Source organism: Papilio xuthus, unplaced genomic scaffold (genome assembly GCF_000836235.2).
Source record: "Papilio xuthus unplaced genomic scaffold, Pxut_1.1 DF828177.1, whole genome shotgun sequence".
In the NCBI taxonomy this organism is placed as follows: Eukaryota; Metazoa; Arthropoda; class Insecta; order Lepidoptera; family Papilionidae; genus Papilio; species Papilio xuthus.
Window position 1 is genome coordinate 4,472,434 of NW_013530472.1, and position 20,582 is coordinate 4,493,015.

A 20,582-nucleotide genomic window follows, 5' to 3' on the forward strand; every position below is an offset into this window, starting at 1 on the left:
TCTAGGACGTCAAAAGAATGATCATGTCATTGTCATTTATAGTGCGACAAGCTTATCTGATCCTGTAAGAGAGGCGCTGCTATCGCGGTTATTTCCAAGTTAGTTCTATCAAAATAAAAGACAGCTTTAAATTAAAAAATATTAAATGTTCAAATATACTTCCTGGTGAACCTCTTTTCTTAACAGTAGCTAGTAGCTATAGTCAAACAAGGATATCTGGAACGATGTCATAGGCGCTGTTATCACGGTCAGTTCTGGTCAGTCCTGTTAGAAATATGTAAAACCGAAAGGAAAGGATGTAAAAGTAAGAAAAAGATCTTCTTCTTCTTCTTTTAGTTGCTAGTGGACCCCATCGTTTAATTTCGATGATTTCGCCAACGTCAAGGTTGAAGGTAATTGAAAACGAAAAAAGGGCAGATTAAAAGATTAATTAGCAAAGAACAGAGAGATAGACGGAGTATAGATCTATTTGACAAATGACTGGTTGATGAAAGAAAAAGATCTTATGACACTTTTTTGAAATTGACAGAAAGGCGCTAGTGATCCGTCATAATTTGCTTTAACTTATGGCCACCGGTTCAGATAACTTTGTCGATCCATAAATTTCAAGCTCTATGCCTCTGTCATTTTGTTCTGTCATTGAATTGAATATTTTCTCTGTCCAATTTCCAATAGTTGCTCATTAAGTGCTGAGTTTGTTCGTTTTTAGTTTCTACTAGTGTCTAACGTTATATTCTTATATTAAAATTAGATAAAATCTTAAAAGTAAATGCAGAGTAACATTGTGATTTAATTCATTAAAACTAATAGAATTTGTGACCTTTTTTAACTGCGTATATCTTACAAGTTGCTACTAAGAGGTAAATCGTTTTTCGATACCATTAAATATGTTTATTATAATTGATTAACTTGTCTAACTCATTAACATTAATTTTTGTGTTTCACATTTTGACATCTATGTTTTTTTATGTTGAAAAATATGTATACTGCGATGTGGGGCATGAATTGTGTTCTATGTTCTATTAGAAAGATTTGATCTAAATTGTCGGTATCCGGGCTGTATCCTGAGTTAGTTTGTGTCTGATATCATACGTTTATATCGAGAGTGTTCACATGAGTTTATATCCAACAAGAACATAGTTAAATTTATATTAAATTCTATATTAAACACTTACTCATGTAATTATTTACTTTATTAATAATATTACTTTGCTATGGATTTATATATTGTCAATAACTTTTTCATATTAATTACTAAATTTATTTATATCACTTTGTACTCTCATTTATAATACTAATAAGCTATACCAACTTTCAATGTAATGTGTAGACGCCCCTTTTTAAATTAGGACTGATATTATATGTTGGAAATGTAAAAATTGTAAATGCTATATATGTCACTTCATATTTACAACTCAACTGCACTAGTTCCTAAAGTTAATTAAATCAGCCATTTGTTATCAGATATTAATGAACATGTAAAATGCATTTGCTCTTTTAAAATGTTTTCTCATTTTTACAAACTGTTTTAACTCAATATAAATATTATTTTCTATGATCTGTGTGATAAGTGTAGTAAGGGTGGTGAACTTTAAATTCTATTTAAGATTTAATTACATAAAAAAACAAGCTTTTCATGTGACTTTGTCTATTAGGAATTACAAGAATATCTGGTAATAAATATAGTTTATGTTATTATGTGGTAATGTTACTTACTAATGGAAAAAGAACATAAAACTCAGTACAGTTGTTTTTGAGTTTATTTGTGTATACAAAAATACAAACTTTTCCTCTTTTCAATATTAGTATTGTCTTATCTTTGGATTGCACTACAAAATAGGTTTTAACCTCCAGTAGAAATAAGAATTTAAAGTAAAAATGCTATAAATCATCAGACAGATTCAGTCAAGAACAAAATATTCATATCACTCTGATCCGGAATATATGCTCCTGCAGATAGCTAGTAACATAAAGATTTTGCCGATTTGGCTGGAGTAGTCCTTGTCTGACCTTCATAGAAAATAAATGGCAGTAAGAGTTTCGAAAACAGTAGTCCTTACTGCTACCATTATCAGTACTACTAGATTACTAGTTTATGTAGTAGTAGTAATAATAATAAGAGTGACATTGTTTCAGGTGTGGACACAGAAGTGACAATGTGTCGGTTATCATGAAGCAGTATCCTATCAGCCACGCAACATTCAATGACTACCTGATGATGTACTTAGCCAAATGGAAGCGGGTTGCTGTTGTACTGCTCTTTGTGTGGATTGTTGTCACATACCTCGTCATATCACCACTAAGGTATGTAACAAGGAACACAACTCACAATTAACATAGACTAACCGCGGACGGGTACATATGTACGTTTATCCAACGTTTTTACGGTGAAGGAAAACATCGTGATGCAACCTGCACATATCTGAGAAGAAATTCAAAGATATGTGTGAAGTCGACCAACCCACACTTGGCTAGCGTAGTTGACTATGGCCTTATCACCCTTAACTTAGGGTAGGCTCCGAGCCCCTCGGTGGGGACGTATAGCTGATGATGATGATGATGAACCGCGGACGAGTCGACGCGGCGTAGGTAGACCTCCCGTACGATGGACCGATGGCCTGGTCAAGGTTGTGGGAGTGCACTGAATGCGGGCAGCATAGGATCGGGCATCGTGGCAATCGATAGGGGAGGCCTACATCCAGCAGTGGATAAATTTAGGTTGATTATGATGATGATGAATAAACAGAGACCATAGACTATCGGGAAGGATTAATTGTACTATCAAAGATATACTAAAAACCTTTGAATAACTGGAAGGGCCTTGCCTCGCCTGTTTTTAATAATTGGTACCATTTCTAGCATCTCAAGTAGACGTCAGGCATTCACAGACCACGGTTTTTAGTTGTGTAAGAATACAGCTTCAAGCAGACTGTATATAAGAAGGCTAGTTTCCATGTTTACGTTAGTGTTATATGTACAGTTTTATATCAATTCTCTTGAATATAAATTATTATATACATTTTATGTATGAACACAGTCGTAAATAAATGCCCTAAATTATCGGGACATCGGAATGGGTCGTAAATAATTCAATACGCAGCATTTCGTAGTAATGCGCTTAACGCAATATTTTTCGTATTATTTATTTTCGTCTTTCGCATACTTGAAGATTGCACGTTTACGCAACATATTATTTTATGTATACATGTTTCTTCTTACTAATATTATAAATGCTAGTTGGATAGATGGATGTTTGTTTGAAGGTATCACCAGAACGGCTGAACGGATCTTGATGAAATTTGGCATAGATATAGAATATAGTCTGGAAGAAAGCATAGATTATAAATTAAGTTTTTTTTAATTCCGCGCGATATATTTTTAGTCAACAAGAACCTAATGGTTTGTTCACTTACAGATAGAGTTTACGTTTACAGATGTTTTTGTTATATTATTGATTAGTTAATTCTCTATCAATTTTCTTGTTTTAAATATAATATTAAGGCTTTAAACAATTTTCGGCCAATGTAAAAAATATAAATAGAAAAATGTTTCTTAAATTAAAAATTCGTTTATTGAACGGCAAAATGTAACGTGTCTTTGTTTACCGAATTTTGTAAACATACGTAATATTTTCAAACATTACATAATTCTAGTTCAACGATCTTTAGTCAAAAGACATTGGCATTGAGGTAAATATTCCATGACCCGTATGTAACTTGCATTGAAATGTATACCGATATTGATTCGCGAGGGTTGCCACCTTTCGAAATTCAAATTCTCCATGGTTACATATTGTATTTCGGGCTAGAGTTTTTTTTTCGCAAGCAATTTGTTCGGTTTTATTAGTCACCAGTGTTTGGGTATAAGTATATTGAAATCGATTTTAGACCACAGATTCAAAATTTTTGTGGTCTCTACGTTTTTTTTTTAATTTAGCTGGTTTTTGTTCTTCGGTTTGTGAACCTCTAACTTTGTTTCAAGCTATCGTATGGCTATCACACGATTATTTGCCAAAGATTCTACAATATAGTCTTTCAATGTGCAAAATGAATTTCTTTTTTTTGTCTGTTTATTTGTAAATATTATTGAACCAAGAATGAAATGTGAAGGATATTTATTTCTCACGTGCTATTTTTTTTTTCGTTAGATTCTCGATTACTAACAACATTAATTGTTTAATCGCTGCAGCCAACTTTTATTGGTTTAACGATTGTTATTTTTTTACAAGATTAATTTAATTATTTTTAAATGCTACTGTGATTTTTTTATTACAATTTAATAAAAATACATATTTTTAATAATCATAAACCTGTAGTGAGTCTAATTTTTAATCTTTGTTAATCATTAGATATTAAAATATCACCTTAACCTATTCTTATTTTATCATCAACTAGCTGTCGCCCGCGACACCGTCCATACGGAAGCCTATGTGTTGTTCCAAACTATGTCTACGTCTAAGCCAAATTTCATCAACATCTGTTGAACCGTTTCGAAGATACTTTCTAACAATCCAATCTAAACTTTCGCATTTATGATATTAGTAGGTTTTCTGAAGATAAAATTATGGGTTTAAATATACGAAGATTTAATAAATGTATGAGAAATCAGCATAACAAAAGGATTTATATCAAAATGTCAACAATAATAGTAATTTAACTTAAATTACCTAAGTTTCCGTTCATCATTAAAATTACGATAGCTATGAAATACTTCGCATTCGAAGTTATTGTTTGGCGTAACCGTGTAATGTACACAAAAAATGCATAACATTTTGACAAAGAATGTTTGCTACATATTTAAGCGTATCCGAAGTTTGTCAAGACCAAATTCACGGTTGCGTGTGTAAAAATTCCTATTGAATTATTTATAACTATAGTCTACATATGTTATTAAAAGGTATAGAGCAGGTTAGGTATATATTTTTTTTAAATCAGAAATATTTTCACCACACAAACTGCAGATTTGTTGGTAAAATGCAAAATATTTTAAGTTTAATAATTTTTCTTTATCGTAAAATATACATATTAATTGTATAAAATTAACTAATATTATTTGACAATATCACTTGGCTTTATTATCAATTTTTTTTCTAAATATTTGAAAAAGTGAAAAAAATCTTACTGGCCGTAATTTTTGCGATGTTTTTAAAAACAATTATTATGCACGTGGAATAATAAATTATCATCATCAGGTCATTACATGTCCCCACTGAAGGCCTTGGAGTCTTCCCCTTAGTTTGGTGTGACTAGGCCATAGTCAATCGCGCTGGCTCTCTGCGGGTTGGTTGATTGCACATATCTTTGAATTTCACAGAGATATGTGCAGGTTGCATCACAAAATTTTTCTTAACCGTAAGAAAAAAATAAATGGTCAGAATTTATACAAATTACTGTTTGAAAATGAATCTTACTTCTCACTAATATTATAAATGTGAATGTCTAAATCAGTGGTTCCCAAACTTATTTTATCTACTGCCCACTTTGAGAATAAATATTTTTTAGCGCCCCCATATTTTCACATATTTAAAAACCACTTTAACTTCAAATTAAATTAATTAATTATTGTGACCTATATATGTATATTAACGGAGAATTCTAAACGAAACTTTTACTATAACCCGCAACTTGAGACCTGCAGCACCCACAAGGGGGTGTTATCGCCCACTTTGGGAAAGACTGGTTTAGATGGATGCTTGTTTGAAGATATCTTTAGAATGACTGAATGGATCTCTATGAAATTTGGCACACATATAGGAAATAGTCTAGAAGAATACATAGCCTACTAATTGTTTTTTTTTATTCCGCGCGGACCGAGTCGCGGGCGATAGCTAGTTTATAATAATTATAAGTAAAGGTAGCGTGCGTAAGCAGTATCAGACTATTATCTACACGGAAAGTTAACGACCAAATCGAAATAATGAGCGATGGGTAGTTTAGTTTGTCCTTGTCTACATCCGTGACATTAGTATAGGGGAAAGTCATGGTTGCTGACCATTAGTTCCACTTTGTTAAGGTCAGGTAGATGAGACGAATTTTGTAAATACATTCCATAATTTTAACGGAGAGTTTAGACTGTAGGGACGTCTTTACAAAATATATTACTATCTCAGTTTTTTCAAAGAGAATGAAAGAGATAAGAGATCAGAATAAAAGGCTGATGATTAGTTTTGTATATGATGTCGGTGGCTCAAAGGTTTAAGCACTTGATGTGTAAACTGCAGAACCTAGGTTCGAATCCTGCCATATACCAATGTGTTTTCCGATTTACATACGTGCATTTATCTTAGTCCCAGCCCCTCGATGGGGACATATACTGAGCTGATGATGATGATTAGTTTTGTGCATATATAGATTACAAGTTTTTGACCGCGACTTCGTCCGCGCGAAATTAAGAAAAAACTTAATTAGTAGCCTATGTGTTCTTCCAGTCCGTGTTCTATATCTATACTTAATTTCATTAAGATCCATGTATCTGTTCTTGATATACATTCTAACAAACATCCATCAAAACATTCGCATTTATAATATTAGTGAGAAGATAGATTATAAAAGGATCTGTCATATATACAGGATGTTTTTATAAAACATGTCAGTTTTCTTTTCATATAATTTATCGTATTTCTAGATATACATCCTTGGATTCCCACGGATTATTGTCACCCCTTACTTTAATATTATTAGAATTACTTTTTACTGAAGAATTTGTTTATATTACAATCAAATGAAAATATACTAAGGCCCATAACTGTCTTGTCAAAATATTACTGTGTCCAAACTAGGTAAATTAGAAAGTGACGGCGTACTTTGACGGTGACATAGTCTATTTGATTTTGAACTTAAATATAGCAACAGGGAGTTCATGTAACTTTCCGTTATGTATTTTACTAACATAACGGATCGTGTAAGAAAATATTGAAAGCGTATGTTAACTTATTCTACATGTTTTTCCTTATAACTCCAAAAAATTATAGAAAAATTTATTAAAAATAGACTTATTCTAAAGATATTAAACCAGTATTTAAGTTCTATTCTACAAAATTAAATACTCGTTTATTATCTCCCCAAACTAGCTGTCTCCCGCGACTCAATACGCGTGGAGTAAAAAAAAACTTAATTAGTAGCCTATGTGTTGTTCCAGTCTATGTTCTACATCTAAGCCAAATTTGAGCAAGACCCATGAAGCCGTTCCGGAGATACCTTCAAACAAACATCAATCCATCTAAACATTCGCATTTATAGTATTTGTAAGATGCGAATGTTTGGGGGATCAATGGATTTTTGTTAGAAGGTATCTTCAGAACGGCTCAACGGAACTCATTGACATTTGGCATAGATGTAGAACACAGTCTGAAAAAACACACAAGCTAATATATTTTTTTTAATTCCTCGCGAACGAACTCGCGGGCGACAGTTAGTTGTAAAACAATTGGCAGTTACGTTTATAATCGTGGTTGGAAATATTTAGGTCACTTACTTGACTAGAAATTATACAAAATTATTTTAAGACTGCATTAGTTTGTTAAAAGCTCAGTGTTCAGCTCGGTTACATCTATGTAAGAGTTCCCGCACACTAGAGACTTTAGTCGGCCGATAGTTTAAGCGTATGGAGGTGCGCATTAAACCGATTACATGAGCATAATGTTGTTCACACGATCAAACTATCGGCCGACTAAAATTCTAGTGTGCGTTGGCTCTTAATGAGTAACCCCGAGATTCATCTTGATACTTGACGTTTGATAAAAATATGACGTCAAAGATCAATACGACTGACATTGTAACCTCATTTGGCATACTTTTTGAAGTTATGACATATTAGATTAAATTAAACATTTTGGTGTGACATCGTGGAGATGAGTTTAGTCGCTTTTAATTAGTTTAATAGTATTGCAACGTTTTTGTGATATTATTCAGTCTTGAATAATTAATCATATAAACTTGTTAGGCATAAGCGCATTTATTACCATTGTTATTTCTGTCCAGCTCCTAAGACGTTGACATGTACTTTAGTAGTAACTTGGCTTAATAATTGTAGTAGTAAATTTTACTTCTTATTTCTTACGAATATAATTTAAACGTTTAGATGGATAGGTGTATGAATGTTTGAAGGTATATCCAGAACCGCTCAACGGATCTTGATGAAATTTGGCATACATATAGAGCATAATCTGGAAGAACACATAGGTTAATTTTTTTTTGATCCCGCTCGGACGACAAATATAATTTTTCAAATCACATTTATAGTTATTGAAATTTGAACGTACAAACTATATTAGTAAGCATTATTTTATTAGCAAAGTTTCTGAGAAATGATAAAAAATAAATATCTCTAATGTGAGGAGAGGATTTTGCTAATACGATTATATCTTCCAGATGCAATGGCGTGACAGACGACGTACTGGAATATCAAGAGCGGTGTAGGAGCCTGTCCTCGCAGCTGGAGTCGCTGCGTCAGCAGCACAGCAACCTAATCGCTCAGATCAGGAAGTCATCGGGGTAAGTTGAACTGACCTTAAACTTGAAACATGAAGGATGTCGAAAAGTATAGCTTGTTTGACTTTTCTCCGAAAATGCGATGTCATATGGACCGAAGAGATCTTACTAATATAAATGCGAATGTATAGATGGATTGATAGATGTTTGAAGGTATCTTTAGAACGGCTAAACATATCTTAATTAAATTTGGCACGGATGTAGAGCATAGTTAGGAAGAACACATAGGCTACTGATTAAGTTTTTTTTAATGCTGCTCGGACAGAGTCGGGCGACAAACTAGTCAGTTGGGCAAGAATCAATCAATTTATGTTATATCTTTTCATCTTAAGATAGTAATTCTGTCAAATAATATTACTTTATAACAAAAATGATGCCTAAAAGTTTTTGTGATTATATTTAAGGCAATGTGCAAATAGCATTTTTTTCTTCATGGTAATCTTTTTGTGTTGCTTTTTATGAACCTATTGAATTTATAAAATACAGTATTAAATATTTTTTGTAGATATCTTTTTGCTAAGCATAATATAGATATAGGGTTGTTGTTAAAACTTGTACCGGCTTATTGAGCTCGCTTGTGTGTCGAGTGGCTGGAAACTGCGTCGTTATGAAACTTGGGTACAATAGAAGCTAGCTGAAATTTCCCGACGTCCCCATTCCAAACTATGTAGCCTGTCTGCAACAAAACATACGTTGCTTACACTGTATAGGGCTGGCTACTTTCAATAGACGTATACTTGAATATTTCGGCTTAAATTAGAGGTCCTCTTTCCCTTCCTACCCTTTTTATTATAAGGAAAGGATGGGAAGTGGAAGTGGACTTTCTGGATGAGAGGATGCATGGAAATGTTTTCTTTCTGTGCGTCCTCTCCTCCGTCGATTAAAGGTAGGCAACGCATATGGAATTGCGTATATCTATGGGCAAGGGTCACTTCGCTATTTCAGCGATTTCAGGTGGCCGCTCGCTTGTTTGCCACCTTATGATGTATAAAAAAAATAGTAGCCCTACGTATGGTTATAGATTCTACGTTTCTTTTAAAAGCATAGCTAACATCGGAAGCGAATTTTTACCTTATTTTTACTTCTTGGACAAAAGTAATTGAACACATAGTGAGTAACCTTGAAAGGTAAATAGACGAGTTCATTACACAAATTCAACAGTTGTTTAAATGTAAATTATTTTTATACTATGTCGGTTTTTCGATATATACAGAATACGTGTGTTTGTAGGATTGTCTCATCATCTCATAGTCTGTCCAATTTCTCCTGTGGGAATGTACAAAGGAACTAATTGCTGTAATCTCGCAACGGACTCTAGAAAGTTCTATGCGGACTGTTTCAGTATAATTTGTCTCTCTATCCATGGTCTTTGCTTTGACGTCCATTTTGTGGGATGGTTCTTTTTTAATTGCGAATAAAATTATAGTTTTATTAATGCAATTGGTCGTTCCGTTGTTTTTGATATAGGTTTGAAAACGTAATCATTCAATATTCGTACAGCGTTCATTGATATTGTTAGCATAAGTCATGTAAAACCGTAGCCAAAAAAAATCAAGCAAATAATCTATTTATCTTCTACACATATTAATAAAAATAAATTGTTTGTATGTAATATCGTAAAATATCATATTTCGTACAGATGACGTATTTGCGTTGCTGATAAAATAACTACAATTTTTCCTTTTAAGAAAAACTTACCAATATTATAATTGTGAGTGTTTGGATGGATTTTTGTTAGAAGTTATCTCCTGAACGACTGCACGGAATTTAAAATTTGGCTTGGATGTAGAATATAGCCTGGAAGAATACATTTACTTATTTTGCCTTTTTTTAGTTCCACGCGGACGAAAGCTAGTAGTAACATAACTAAGAAATGACAATGTAATTTTTTATGTTAAAATTATACATTTTAAAAGGAAAATCCTCGATACTGAGGAAAACATGTCAATATATTACAACACAAATGATAATAAAAAAATAATTTATTAAAAAAATATAAAACTAGACTTTATCGGTCATTGTAACTTAACTGATGACCTTAACTATAAAAGTTCAATAGAACAATAATCTCTTACTTCATCACTATACATATTAACTATCTTAGTTAACAAATAATAGATAACCAATTACTTGTCTAGCCGTGAGTTTCCGAGACTAAAATCTCCGTTTAAAAATATTGCTATCTCTGTTTTGTCTAACATAATGACAGGGATGACGATATGTTTTATACAGAGATGTTGGTTTCGAAATCCAATGGTAGATGTCTCTCACGACTCTGTACGCGAAATTTAAAAAGAAATTAAATAGTCTATGTGTTCTAGAAATCTGTTCTACATCTATAACTAATTTCAGCGATATCTATGCGGACGTTTTGGAGATACCTTCTAGCAATTTATTTTTTATTTTTATATGTTAAGGTGGCAAACGAGCGAGCGGCCACCCGAAATCGCTAATATAGCGAAGTGACCGCTGCCCATAGACATACGTAATCGTATATGCGTTGTCTACCTTTTATCAACGGAGGAGAGGATGCACAGAAAGAAAATATCTTCCCTTTCCTTGCATGCTCTCATCCGGAAAGTCCAGTTCCACTTCCCATCCTTTCCTTATAAAGAAAAGGATGGGAAGGGAAAGAGGACTAAATTAGGCGTCCGGAACGCACACTCATCAGACGAAACGCGGAATTGCTTCCACTTCACGCCTGTCTTCTTTGTGGTCGTGGTATTTCACCGGACGAGCTGGGCCAATTCGTGCAAAAAAACAAACATTCATCCATCCATTTATATTAGTAAGATTACTATGTTTGAATGATAAATACATACTTTAGAGCACAGCCGTACTGTAACTATCGGTCCCTAGTGTTTCAGCCAAGGGTAATCTTTAACTTAATTGAACAAATTTTATGTAAACATCAATCCTTTTCGTTGACTCTTTGACTTTTATTTGACAGGATCCGTAAACCTCGTGCATTGCAACATAATATGCACATGGGTGAATGTCATCTCCAAGTGACCTCAAATCCTTACGAAAAGTGTCAGAATGTTTTGCCTAGTCTGTTCCTCTATTGTCATAGGTGTAACTCATGTTTTGTTCTAGGTTAAACGGTAACCTCAAAGATCTGGACCCGTCTCTATTAGAGTCAGGTCAGGGCCCGAGTGAGGAGTATGAGAATCTCAGACGACGTATTTATTCCAACACCAAAGAAATATGGTACTACATCAACCATGAGATTGGAAAACTTATCGCGGATGAGGTCAAGGCGGATTCATTGCAAGCGATTCTCAACCAAGTAGCTGATAGGAAAAGGTATGTTTTTGGTTGTAAGGAAGGTATATCTTGAGAAATGCCGTGCTAGTATTTTTATGTGTTGAAGTGAACTCGCAGGGTAGTTTTAAATCAATGGCTAATAGTCAAAAATAAAATAAATAAATGTATAATACATATGTAAATCGAAAAACATTGGTACATGGCGGGATTTGAACCCAGGAGCTGCAGATTACAAGACAAGTGCTTAATCCCACAGCCACCGACGCTCTCCCGTAAGAATTACATTGAAATAATTTTCCTTTACTCTAATAATTTTAAATACTTCTATTTTTTTTATATAATAGTAGTAGACACTGTCATATATTTGTAGGTCGTTGTTATCGGACCAAGAGAAGCTTCCAGAATTAGACGGGTACAACGAGTGGCGGGAAACAGAAGCGGCAAATGTGAGCGAGTTGGTACAGAGAAGATTGAAGCATTTGCAGAACCCCCCTGATTGTAGGGACGCTAGGAAGGTCATATGTAATTTGAATAAGGTAGGAATTTATAATTATTGTAAACTTATATCTTTTTGTAGATTGAAATTAAATGTTAGCTACAAATTATTCAGAGAGCTAATAACTTAAAGGTTAAGGGTACGGATTTCCGTTTAGGTCGTGAGTTCAAATCCCGCCATTCGACTTGTAACTCATATAATAAGTGTAGAGCTTACTTGGATGGTACAAGAAACATTAGGAAATTAGGAAAAATGTTCTAATATTTTTTATATAAAATAAAAAAAGTAAAAGAAGATTAAAGAAAGTATGGATTGTGTAAAAGAAGGAAGTGGATTCAGGTATTATATAGAGTGAAATCTGGATAAGTTAGAATCCAGGGGACCGTGATATTCTTTTTTCTTATAGAGGTTTCTCTCTAACCCGCTTCTTACTGGTGTAGGTTGTCTTTTTGGATAGGATATGACTCTCGCGTATTAAAGTTTCTCGCTTTTTGAGGTTCGATTGTATATGGAAGAGTATTAAATATTGTGCCGTCATTCCTTAGGGAAGTCAAGTCAACCAACCCGCACTTGGCCAGGTTGACTATGGCCTAATCACTCTTAACTTAGGGTAGGCTCCGAGCCCCTCGGTGGGGACGTATAGTGAGCTGATGATGATGATTCCTTAGGGAAAAGGGCAGGATGAAAAATGACATTTTTGAAAATATGTATGACATATTAGGGCCTCTGTACACGAGCGCATTTAATCGCTACGTTCCGTGTGTGGTGAACGTCAAGGCTTTATTTTTAAAAGTAAACATAAACAGTTTACACGCATTTAAATAATAATGTTCGATCGTAAAGCGATGGTTATTGTTTGGCATGGAAATAAAGTACTATTTCTAGCTTACAATGATGAATGAAACGCTTACGTTGTCTATTTATGAGTGTTGCTATGTGTTTGTCTTTATTTAAGTATGGTTACTAAGTAGAAATTATGTTTTAGTCCGTTATTTACTAGCTGTCGCCTGCGACTCCGTCTGATAAATTAAAAATCTTAGTAGCTTATGCTTCCAGACTATGTACTACATCTGTGATAAATTTCATCAAGATCCGTTAACATTCGGAGATACCTTCAAACAAACATCCATCTCCATACATACTCCATCCATCTAAATTGCATTTATAATATTAGTAAGATTAGACTTTGTATAGTTTTTGAAAAATCAAATCTCAATTTTGGTATAATTAAAACTCTACTGAGTTTTGTTATATTATATGTTTGTGTATACTAGATGCAGACAGGTCGACGACATGTTTCGTCATCTGTCACAATTTACCGTCAACTATGTTTGGTTAGGTGTGAATTTTTGATGGTAAACATCATGGTAGGGTGAATGAACTAGTATTCGTACACACGTAACTATGTTTATATGTAGTGAATACACTTTTATTATATATAATTTAAATATTCCATTACTTCCATTACTAAATAGCTAGCATATTATATATTATATTATTTATTTATATATTCATAGAAATAAATGTTACACGATAAATTTTAATATATTTGATGCCTATATTAACAAAATTGTTATAAACCGAACCCAAAGTGACGTGCTTTGCATTATTGTAGACATAACTTTGACGGAAAAAACATGAGTATCCAAAAAAAGGGTCTTGACAGACACGGACGGACAACAAAGTGATCCTATAAGGGTTCCGTTTTTTTCCTATAACGTACGGAACCCTAAAAATTATCTCAAGCTATCTCTCTCGCTCGCAAAATATCGATTATTTTACAATATTATTAAATTCATACGTAGTTATAAATTTTCAGTTTGGCAACAATATGCTTATCCCTTATTAAACTTAATAAGCTTTGAAAATGCTTAATACTATAAAAAATGTTTAATCCACAGCCTATTTAAAATCAGCAGTGTATACGATGGTACTTAAAAATTGTGACTCTGTTTTCTTTTGTCTGTCTCTATGGTAGGGATTAGGGTGAAGTGAACAATTATTGGCTCGGTTACATGTTGGTTGTAATCACTTGCACTTTTATTATACTTTTTAATTATTTGTTCACTTTTTCTGTTTTCCTGGTATCAGTAAAGAGTTTGGTAATATTATATTATGCAATTAAGTTATAAAAAACAATATGCCTTTTTTATAGTGTAAGGTGGCAAACGAGAGAGCGGCCACCTGAAATCGCTGAAATAGCGAAGTGACCGTTGTCAATGGGCATACGCAATTGTATATGCGTTGCCGATCTTTAATTGACGGAGGAGAAAAAATAATTTCTCTTTCCATGCATCCTCTCATTCGGAAAGTCCACTTCCACTTCCCATCTTTTCCTGATAAGAAAAAGGGTGGGAAGGGAAAGAGGACTAAATTAGGCCTCCGGGACCTTTTATGATAATTCAAGGAAGAAAATTAATTACACATTACTGATCGAAATCATTGCTATTTTGCGTAAATACATTGATGTAGGAATTCTCTTTTTACTTCTGTTTAACACTTTCACTGCCATCGACTTGTCCTGTTCAATTTATTCCTAAAATTCGTAGGTACTCTAAACTTGTCACTTATTTTTATATTTTTTTATTCCAGGGTTGTGGTTTTGGTTGTCAGTTACATCATATCGTATATTGCTTGATATTCGCATATGCGACCGAAAGGACACTAATCCTTAACTCTAAGGGTTGGCGATATAACAGTAAGGGTTGGGACTACGTGTTCCATCCAATCTCAGATAGCTGTACCACTTCGTATGATGATAAAGTTATGCCGTGGCCAGGTGAGTTATGTTTTTGTGAAAGTGTTTCTTTTGTATTTGAAATATAGGTTTATATTTTACTAGCTGTTGCCCCCGACTCTGTTCGTGTGGGATTTAAAAAACAATTAGTTGCATATGTGTTTTTCTAGGATGTGTTTTATATGTATATCAAATTTCATCGACATTCGTTCAGCCGTTTTGGAGATACCTTCTAACAAACATCCATCCATCCAAACATTTACTTTTATAATTTTATTAAGATTTCCGTAAGATATTAATATATAAAGTTTGTTTTTCAGTGAGCTACGACGCGAAGGTGGTGTCCCTACCGTTCATAGATTCAATTTCTCAGAAGCCAAAGTTCCTGCCGCTTGCTATACCGAAGGATCTAGCACATAGGTATGCATAGGTTTGTTTAATTTTTATATTACTTATAGTTATCATTTTCCAAAAAAAAAATGTATTTTTTAATTTTTTTTTATCTGTTACCCAAAAAGCATAAATCAAATATGAAATCCTTCAATTCCTCTTTCACAGGTCATCTTTTCAAACCGTTTTTTTTTTAAATAATATTGAATATTAAATAGTTCCGTTCATTGTGGTCAGGATAGTGAGGTTCAACGGTGACCCAGCCTCCTGGTGGATAGGTCAGATGCTGAAGTACATCCTGAAGCCGCGCACCACCATGCAGAAGGCGATCAACGAGACCATCGCCAATATGAACTTCAAGTCCCCAATTGTAGGGTAAATTACACATTTAATTACCCTTCTCACATACCACACTTTTCTTATAAGGATTTGATGGAAGAGAACGCATAGGAAAGGGAAATATTCTCTTCCTGTGTTCTGAGAATTACCTGTTTTTTAAAGCTATTCTTATATAAATTCCAGGGTACATATTCGGCGCACTGATAAAGTGGGCACGGAAGCCGCTTTCCATCATATCCACGAGTACATGACTCATGTCAAAGACTACTACGACCAGCTCGAGCTCACCCGCCCTGTTGATACCAGGAGGGTATACCTTGCTTCTGATGATGCAAATGTAAGTATATTGAAATCATCTTTACCATCATCAACATCATCATCCTTTCCTTTTTCCTACGTCACATTGTAGGACTACTCTTTGATAAATCTCTATCAGACGTCTGTCTACCTTATTCCCATCTAAAATGTATATATTTTCATTGTAAGTTGCCCCAGATTTTAAGTAATTTTGAAATGTAATGATAAAATTTGTTAATTTTAAAATATTATATTTATATAGCCGTTGCCCGCGACTTCTTCACGCAGAATGAAAAAAAAAGATGAATAATTCAAATAAAACTCTATTTCCCAAGTTGGACTAAATTACGATTGCTTACAGAATTTCATAAGAATTGGTACAGTAGTTTCGGTGTTTATTGTGAACATACGTCATGACACGAAATATTTATATATATAAGATTTTTTTATTTCTTAGTAAACAGTTTGCCATTCGGGCTGAATAATGTGCGTGCAACATTCCAGGTGTTGGAGGACGCGCGCAAGAAGTACCCGGAGTACGAGTTCATAGGGGACGCGTCGATCGCGAAGACAGCCGCGACACACCGCCGCTACACCCCGCTCTCGCTGGCCGGTCTGCTGGTCGACCTGCACATGCTCTCCACATGCGACTACATTGTCTGCACATTCAGCAGCCAGGTCATTATACTACAACCACTACTTTCTTCTTCTTCACAACATTATTACTTAAAATCCTTTGGTGGGAATCGCGCGGTTTCATTATAGAGTGAAGTGTCAGAATGATTAGTGAGGGGACACAAACGTTGATATTTTAGTAAGGCTAGTGTTTTGCCAGTACACCGGCACAGTGTCGGATTTTCTTCCTAACACTATAACACGGTTTAAGGGAGACAATAAAAGGTAAATTTTGGTGATGACCGAGACTAATGTCCATGAAATATGAAGTTTTAGTTTTTAAACAGTAACAAAATATCGTTCGGACAAATTAATTTTATTTACATAGTTGATATAGATTTCTCGTACTAACTATTGTATAATTATTACTTAAGCAGTAACTTAGTGGACATTTCTCGTATTAAATCTACACTAAGGGTCTCATTAACTATTATGTGAGAGATTGTGTGTGTAATTGTGGTGATTGTGTGCAGGTGGGTCGCGTGGCGTACGAGATAATGCAGACGAACAGAGTGGACGCGTCGCAGAGTTTCTTCTCGCTGGACGACATCTACTACTTCGGCGGACAGAACGCGCACGACCGCCGCGCTCTCATGCCGCATACAGCTAATGCTAAAGATGAAATATCCTTCCAGGTAAAAAAAACTTAATAAGTAGCCTATGAGTTCTTCTAGACTAGGTTCTGCATCTATACCAAATTTCAACGAGATCCATACAGCCGTTCTAGAGATTTCTTTTAACATAAATCCATCCATTCATCTATACATTCGCATTTATAATATTAGTAACTAGCTGTCGCCCGTGAATTCGTCTGTTCGGTGATAAAAATATAATGAGTAGCCTATGTGTTCTACATCTATACCAAATTTCAACGAAATCCATGTATCTGTTCTGGAGACACTTTCTAACAAACATCAATCCATACAAACTTTATAATATAAGTAAGATATTTGTGACTAATATATTGTTTAAACTGATATATAAACACGGCTAAACACTCACGTATATACGTCCGGTGGCGGCACCGACTAGTTTCGAGCCCATCGGGGGCCATTCATCAGGGTGGGTGGTACTGGTATTATTTCGCGGACGCGGCCCTCAGCTCACTCGCTCAATATAATGTCTCACGAAAGTTTGAATTATTTAATATATTTTTTGTTTGCAGGTGGGAGACTTGATAGGCGTTGCTGGTAATCACTGGAATGGTTTTGGCCGAGGCACTAATAAGAGAACTAATTTGGTAAGTGTTAATTAAAAAATAGAGCGTTGGTGACTCAAGGATCAAGCACTTACTTGTAATCTGCAGGCCCTGGGTTCGAATCCCGCCATGTACTAATGTGTTTTTCCATTTCCGATTAACATATGTACATTTACCCAACGTTCTTACGGTGAAGGAAAACATCGTGATGCTGCACATATCTGAGAAGTAATTCAGAGGATATGTGTGAAGTCAACCCGCACTTGGCCAGCGTGGTTGACTATGGCCTAATCACCCTTAACTTAGGGAAGGCTCCGAGCCCCTCGGTGGGGACGTATGTGAGCTGAGCTGAGCTTTTTTTATCGATCATGAAATATATGTAAAGGAACACAAAAAATCATAGAGTTGATTTTTTTTCTTTTACAGAATGGTTTAATCCCATGGTACAAGACAGCAGATCATCTGGTGCTGTATCCATTCCCTGAATACAAACAAGTGCCTTTGTATAGTGATACACGACAAAAAGGATAAATTGAACATAACTGAAATGGACATCAGACAACAGAAAATGGACCTTACGTTAGAACTGTTAAAGTTCAAAATCGTGGAAATTATTAACTCAATTCCATTATCTGTTTCACTTGTATTGTTTATTGGAATGTGTGCTTTATGTGTGTACGTTAAAGTTGATATTTGTCGGATTCACACGATTTACTAAAAAAAAGGACATTATGGATTGAATAAACGAAAAAATCTTACTTAAAGTTAAGAGATGCCTAAAACTGTTAAAAACCACCATTTATGGTGTGCTTTTGACATCAAAATCTCTGTATAAACAATCAAAACAGAGATAAGATTTTAAACGGACATTTTGGTCTCAGAAACCCGCAGTTATTACGATAGATTTTTTTAAACAAGTTTAAACGTCAAATGCTAAGTTTATTTCAAAATTTTAACTTTTTAATCCTATTATTAGTAATTTCTTTTTATAGTATATTTGAAACGTAATAACACAACTACAAAATATAGCCACCGAAGTATATATAACTACATAATTTTATTTTGCTATAATATATGAAAAATATACTAAATAACATTCTCAAGGTGGGTAGGCAGATATAATGGATATAATTTTGCACGGTTTTGAATGTCTTTGAGGTTTTTACTGTGGTGACACTTGTATTGACATATATTCGTAATAATTCATATTTTTTTTATTTAAATATTAGCAGATATATAAATTTACTAATTATTCTTTGACCATTCCAACTAAGTTCTATGCTTGTGCCAGGATATGGTTTACGACAATAGTAGAGTGACGGGATTCGAACCCCCGACCTCGTGATCGGAAATCCGTACCCTTAACCTAAAATCTGTGTTGGAAAAATGTATTTAACTTTTTCAATGAACGATATTTTTTGTAGATTTAGAAGTCTTTCCCTAAGTGGACGATAACGCCCCCTTGTGGTCGCTGCAGGTCTCAAGTTGCAGGTTATAGTAAAAGTTTCCTTATATATAGGTCACAATAACTAATTAATTTAAGTTGAAGTTATAGTGGTTTTTAAATATGTGAAAATATGGGGGCGCTAAAAAAATATTTATTCTCAAAGTGGGCAGTAGACAAAATAAGTTTGGGAACCACTGGTTTAGATGGATGGATATTTGTTAGAAGATATCTCTATAACGGCTTTATGAATCTCGATGAAATTTGGTATAGATATAGAACATAGTCTGGAAGAACACTGAGGCTACTCATTTTTGTAATGGCAAGTGGACGGATTCGCGGATAACAACTAGTATGTGAATAAAAGTGTCGCGGCAGTGGAAATACATTTATGTACCTTTTACTTTTCATTATCCTGGTTAAGTATAAATTTCTTTGTATTTATTTAGCATTCCACTTTATTTGTGATTTAGACAGCATTAGAAAGAGAGGCAGATAGAGAGTGCATGAGTGTGAAAGAGACAGGAGATACGTTTGAATTTGGAACTTATATTTTCTCAGTGTGTCAAATGTCTATGAAAAAAGGTTTTGACAGATTAAATACAGACTAAAAATTTGAAATGTGAAGAATGAGAGAAGATATGTTTTGTATATTTTTCTTATGAACCTCTTTTGAAGATCTGATATTGCAGCGTAATCTCCGAATTACATTATTGATTTTTTTTTATATACTAGTTTCCTTTGTCTAGATAGTCTTTGTAGACGTACTTGTACAAAGAAATTAAATATTTTTCTGTTTGATACTGAAAACTCATTATATTTGAATCTTAAAATTAATTTTTTTTATTTGCTATCTTTTTTTTGTTTTTGAAAAACGAACACTTTTTTTAGTAATTTTTTAATCTTATTCAAAATCAAAAGAGATTTACTTTAATAGTTTTTTTTTGTATGTTAAATATAATTTTATTAGCACTATGAGATTATTTTAGAGTTATTAGGATTTTTAACTTTATTTATGTCTTATTTACGTCTTATTTTTATTATTTATTTGCATAGAGTTATAGTTACTGAGTTTATCTACAACTTTTCTGAATCTTTTTTTTTTAATATATGTAATACAATATTAATCGAACAAAACTTATTAATCTGAAATTAAATGGTCAAAAGACACATGCTAAGAAAATATGTTATATCCAAAGAGATCTTAATACGTCTTTTTTCTTTGGTCATAAAGATTGTTCTAAATGAGT

General features: G+C 33.9%; 1 protein-coding gene across 3 annotated transcripts; it reads left to right on the plus strand.

Annotated features, from left to right (window-relative positions):
- Positions 1–63: 63 nt before the first annotated feature.
- FucT6 (alpha-(1,6)-fucosyltransferase 8) lies at positions 64–18,767 on the plus strand. Of its 3 annotated transcripts, none has more exons than XM_013306844.1 (13): positions 64–98; positions 2,137–2,304; positions 8,370–8,492; positions 11,586–11,795; positions 12,127–12,292; positions 14,845–15,031; positions 15,310–15,409; positions 15,617–15,754; positions 15,902–16,055; positions 16,520–16,693; positions 17,164–17,325; positions 17,856–17,930; positions 18,315–18,767. In XM_013306844.1, the coding sequence occupies exons 2-13, from the start codon at positions 2,171–2,173 to the stop codon at positions 18,417–18,419; spliced, it is 1,728 nt and encodes a 575-aa protein (XP_013162298.1). In that variant the 5' UTR covers positions 64–98; positions 2,137–2,170; the 3' UTR covers positions 18,420–18,767. The 3 variants fall into 3 exon arrangements, with proteins under 3 accessions (XP_013162298.1, XP_013162299.1, XP_013162297.1); XM_013306845.1 differs by lacking the exon at positions 64–98 and adding an exon at positions 162–247; XM_013306843.1 differs by lacking the exon at positions 64–98 and adding an exon at positions 658–860.
- Positions 18,768–20,582: the final 1,815 nt, after the last annotated feature.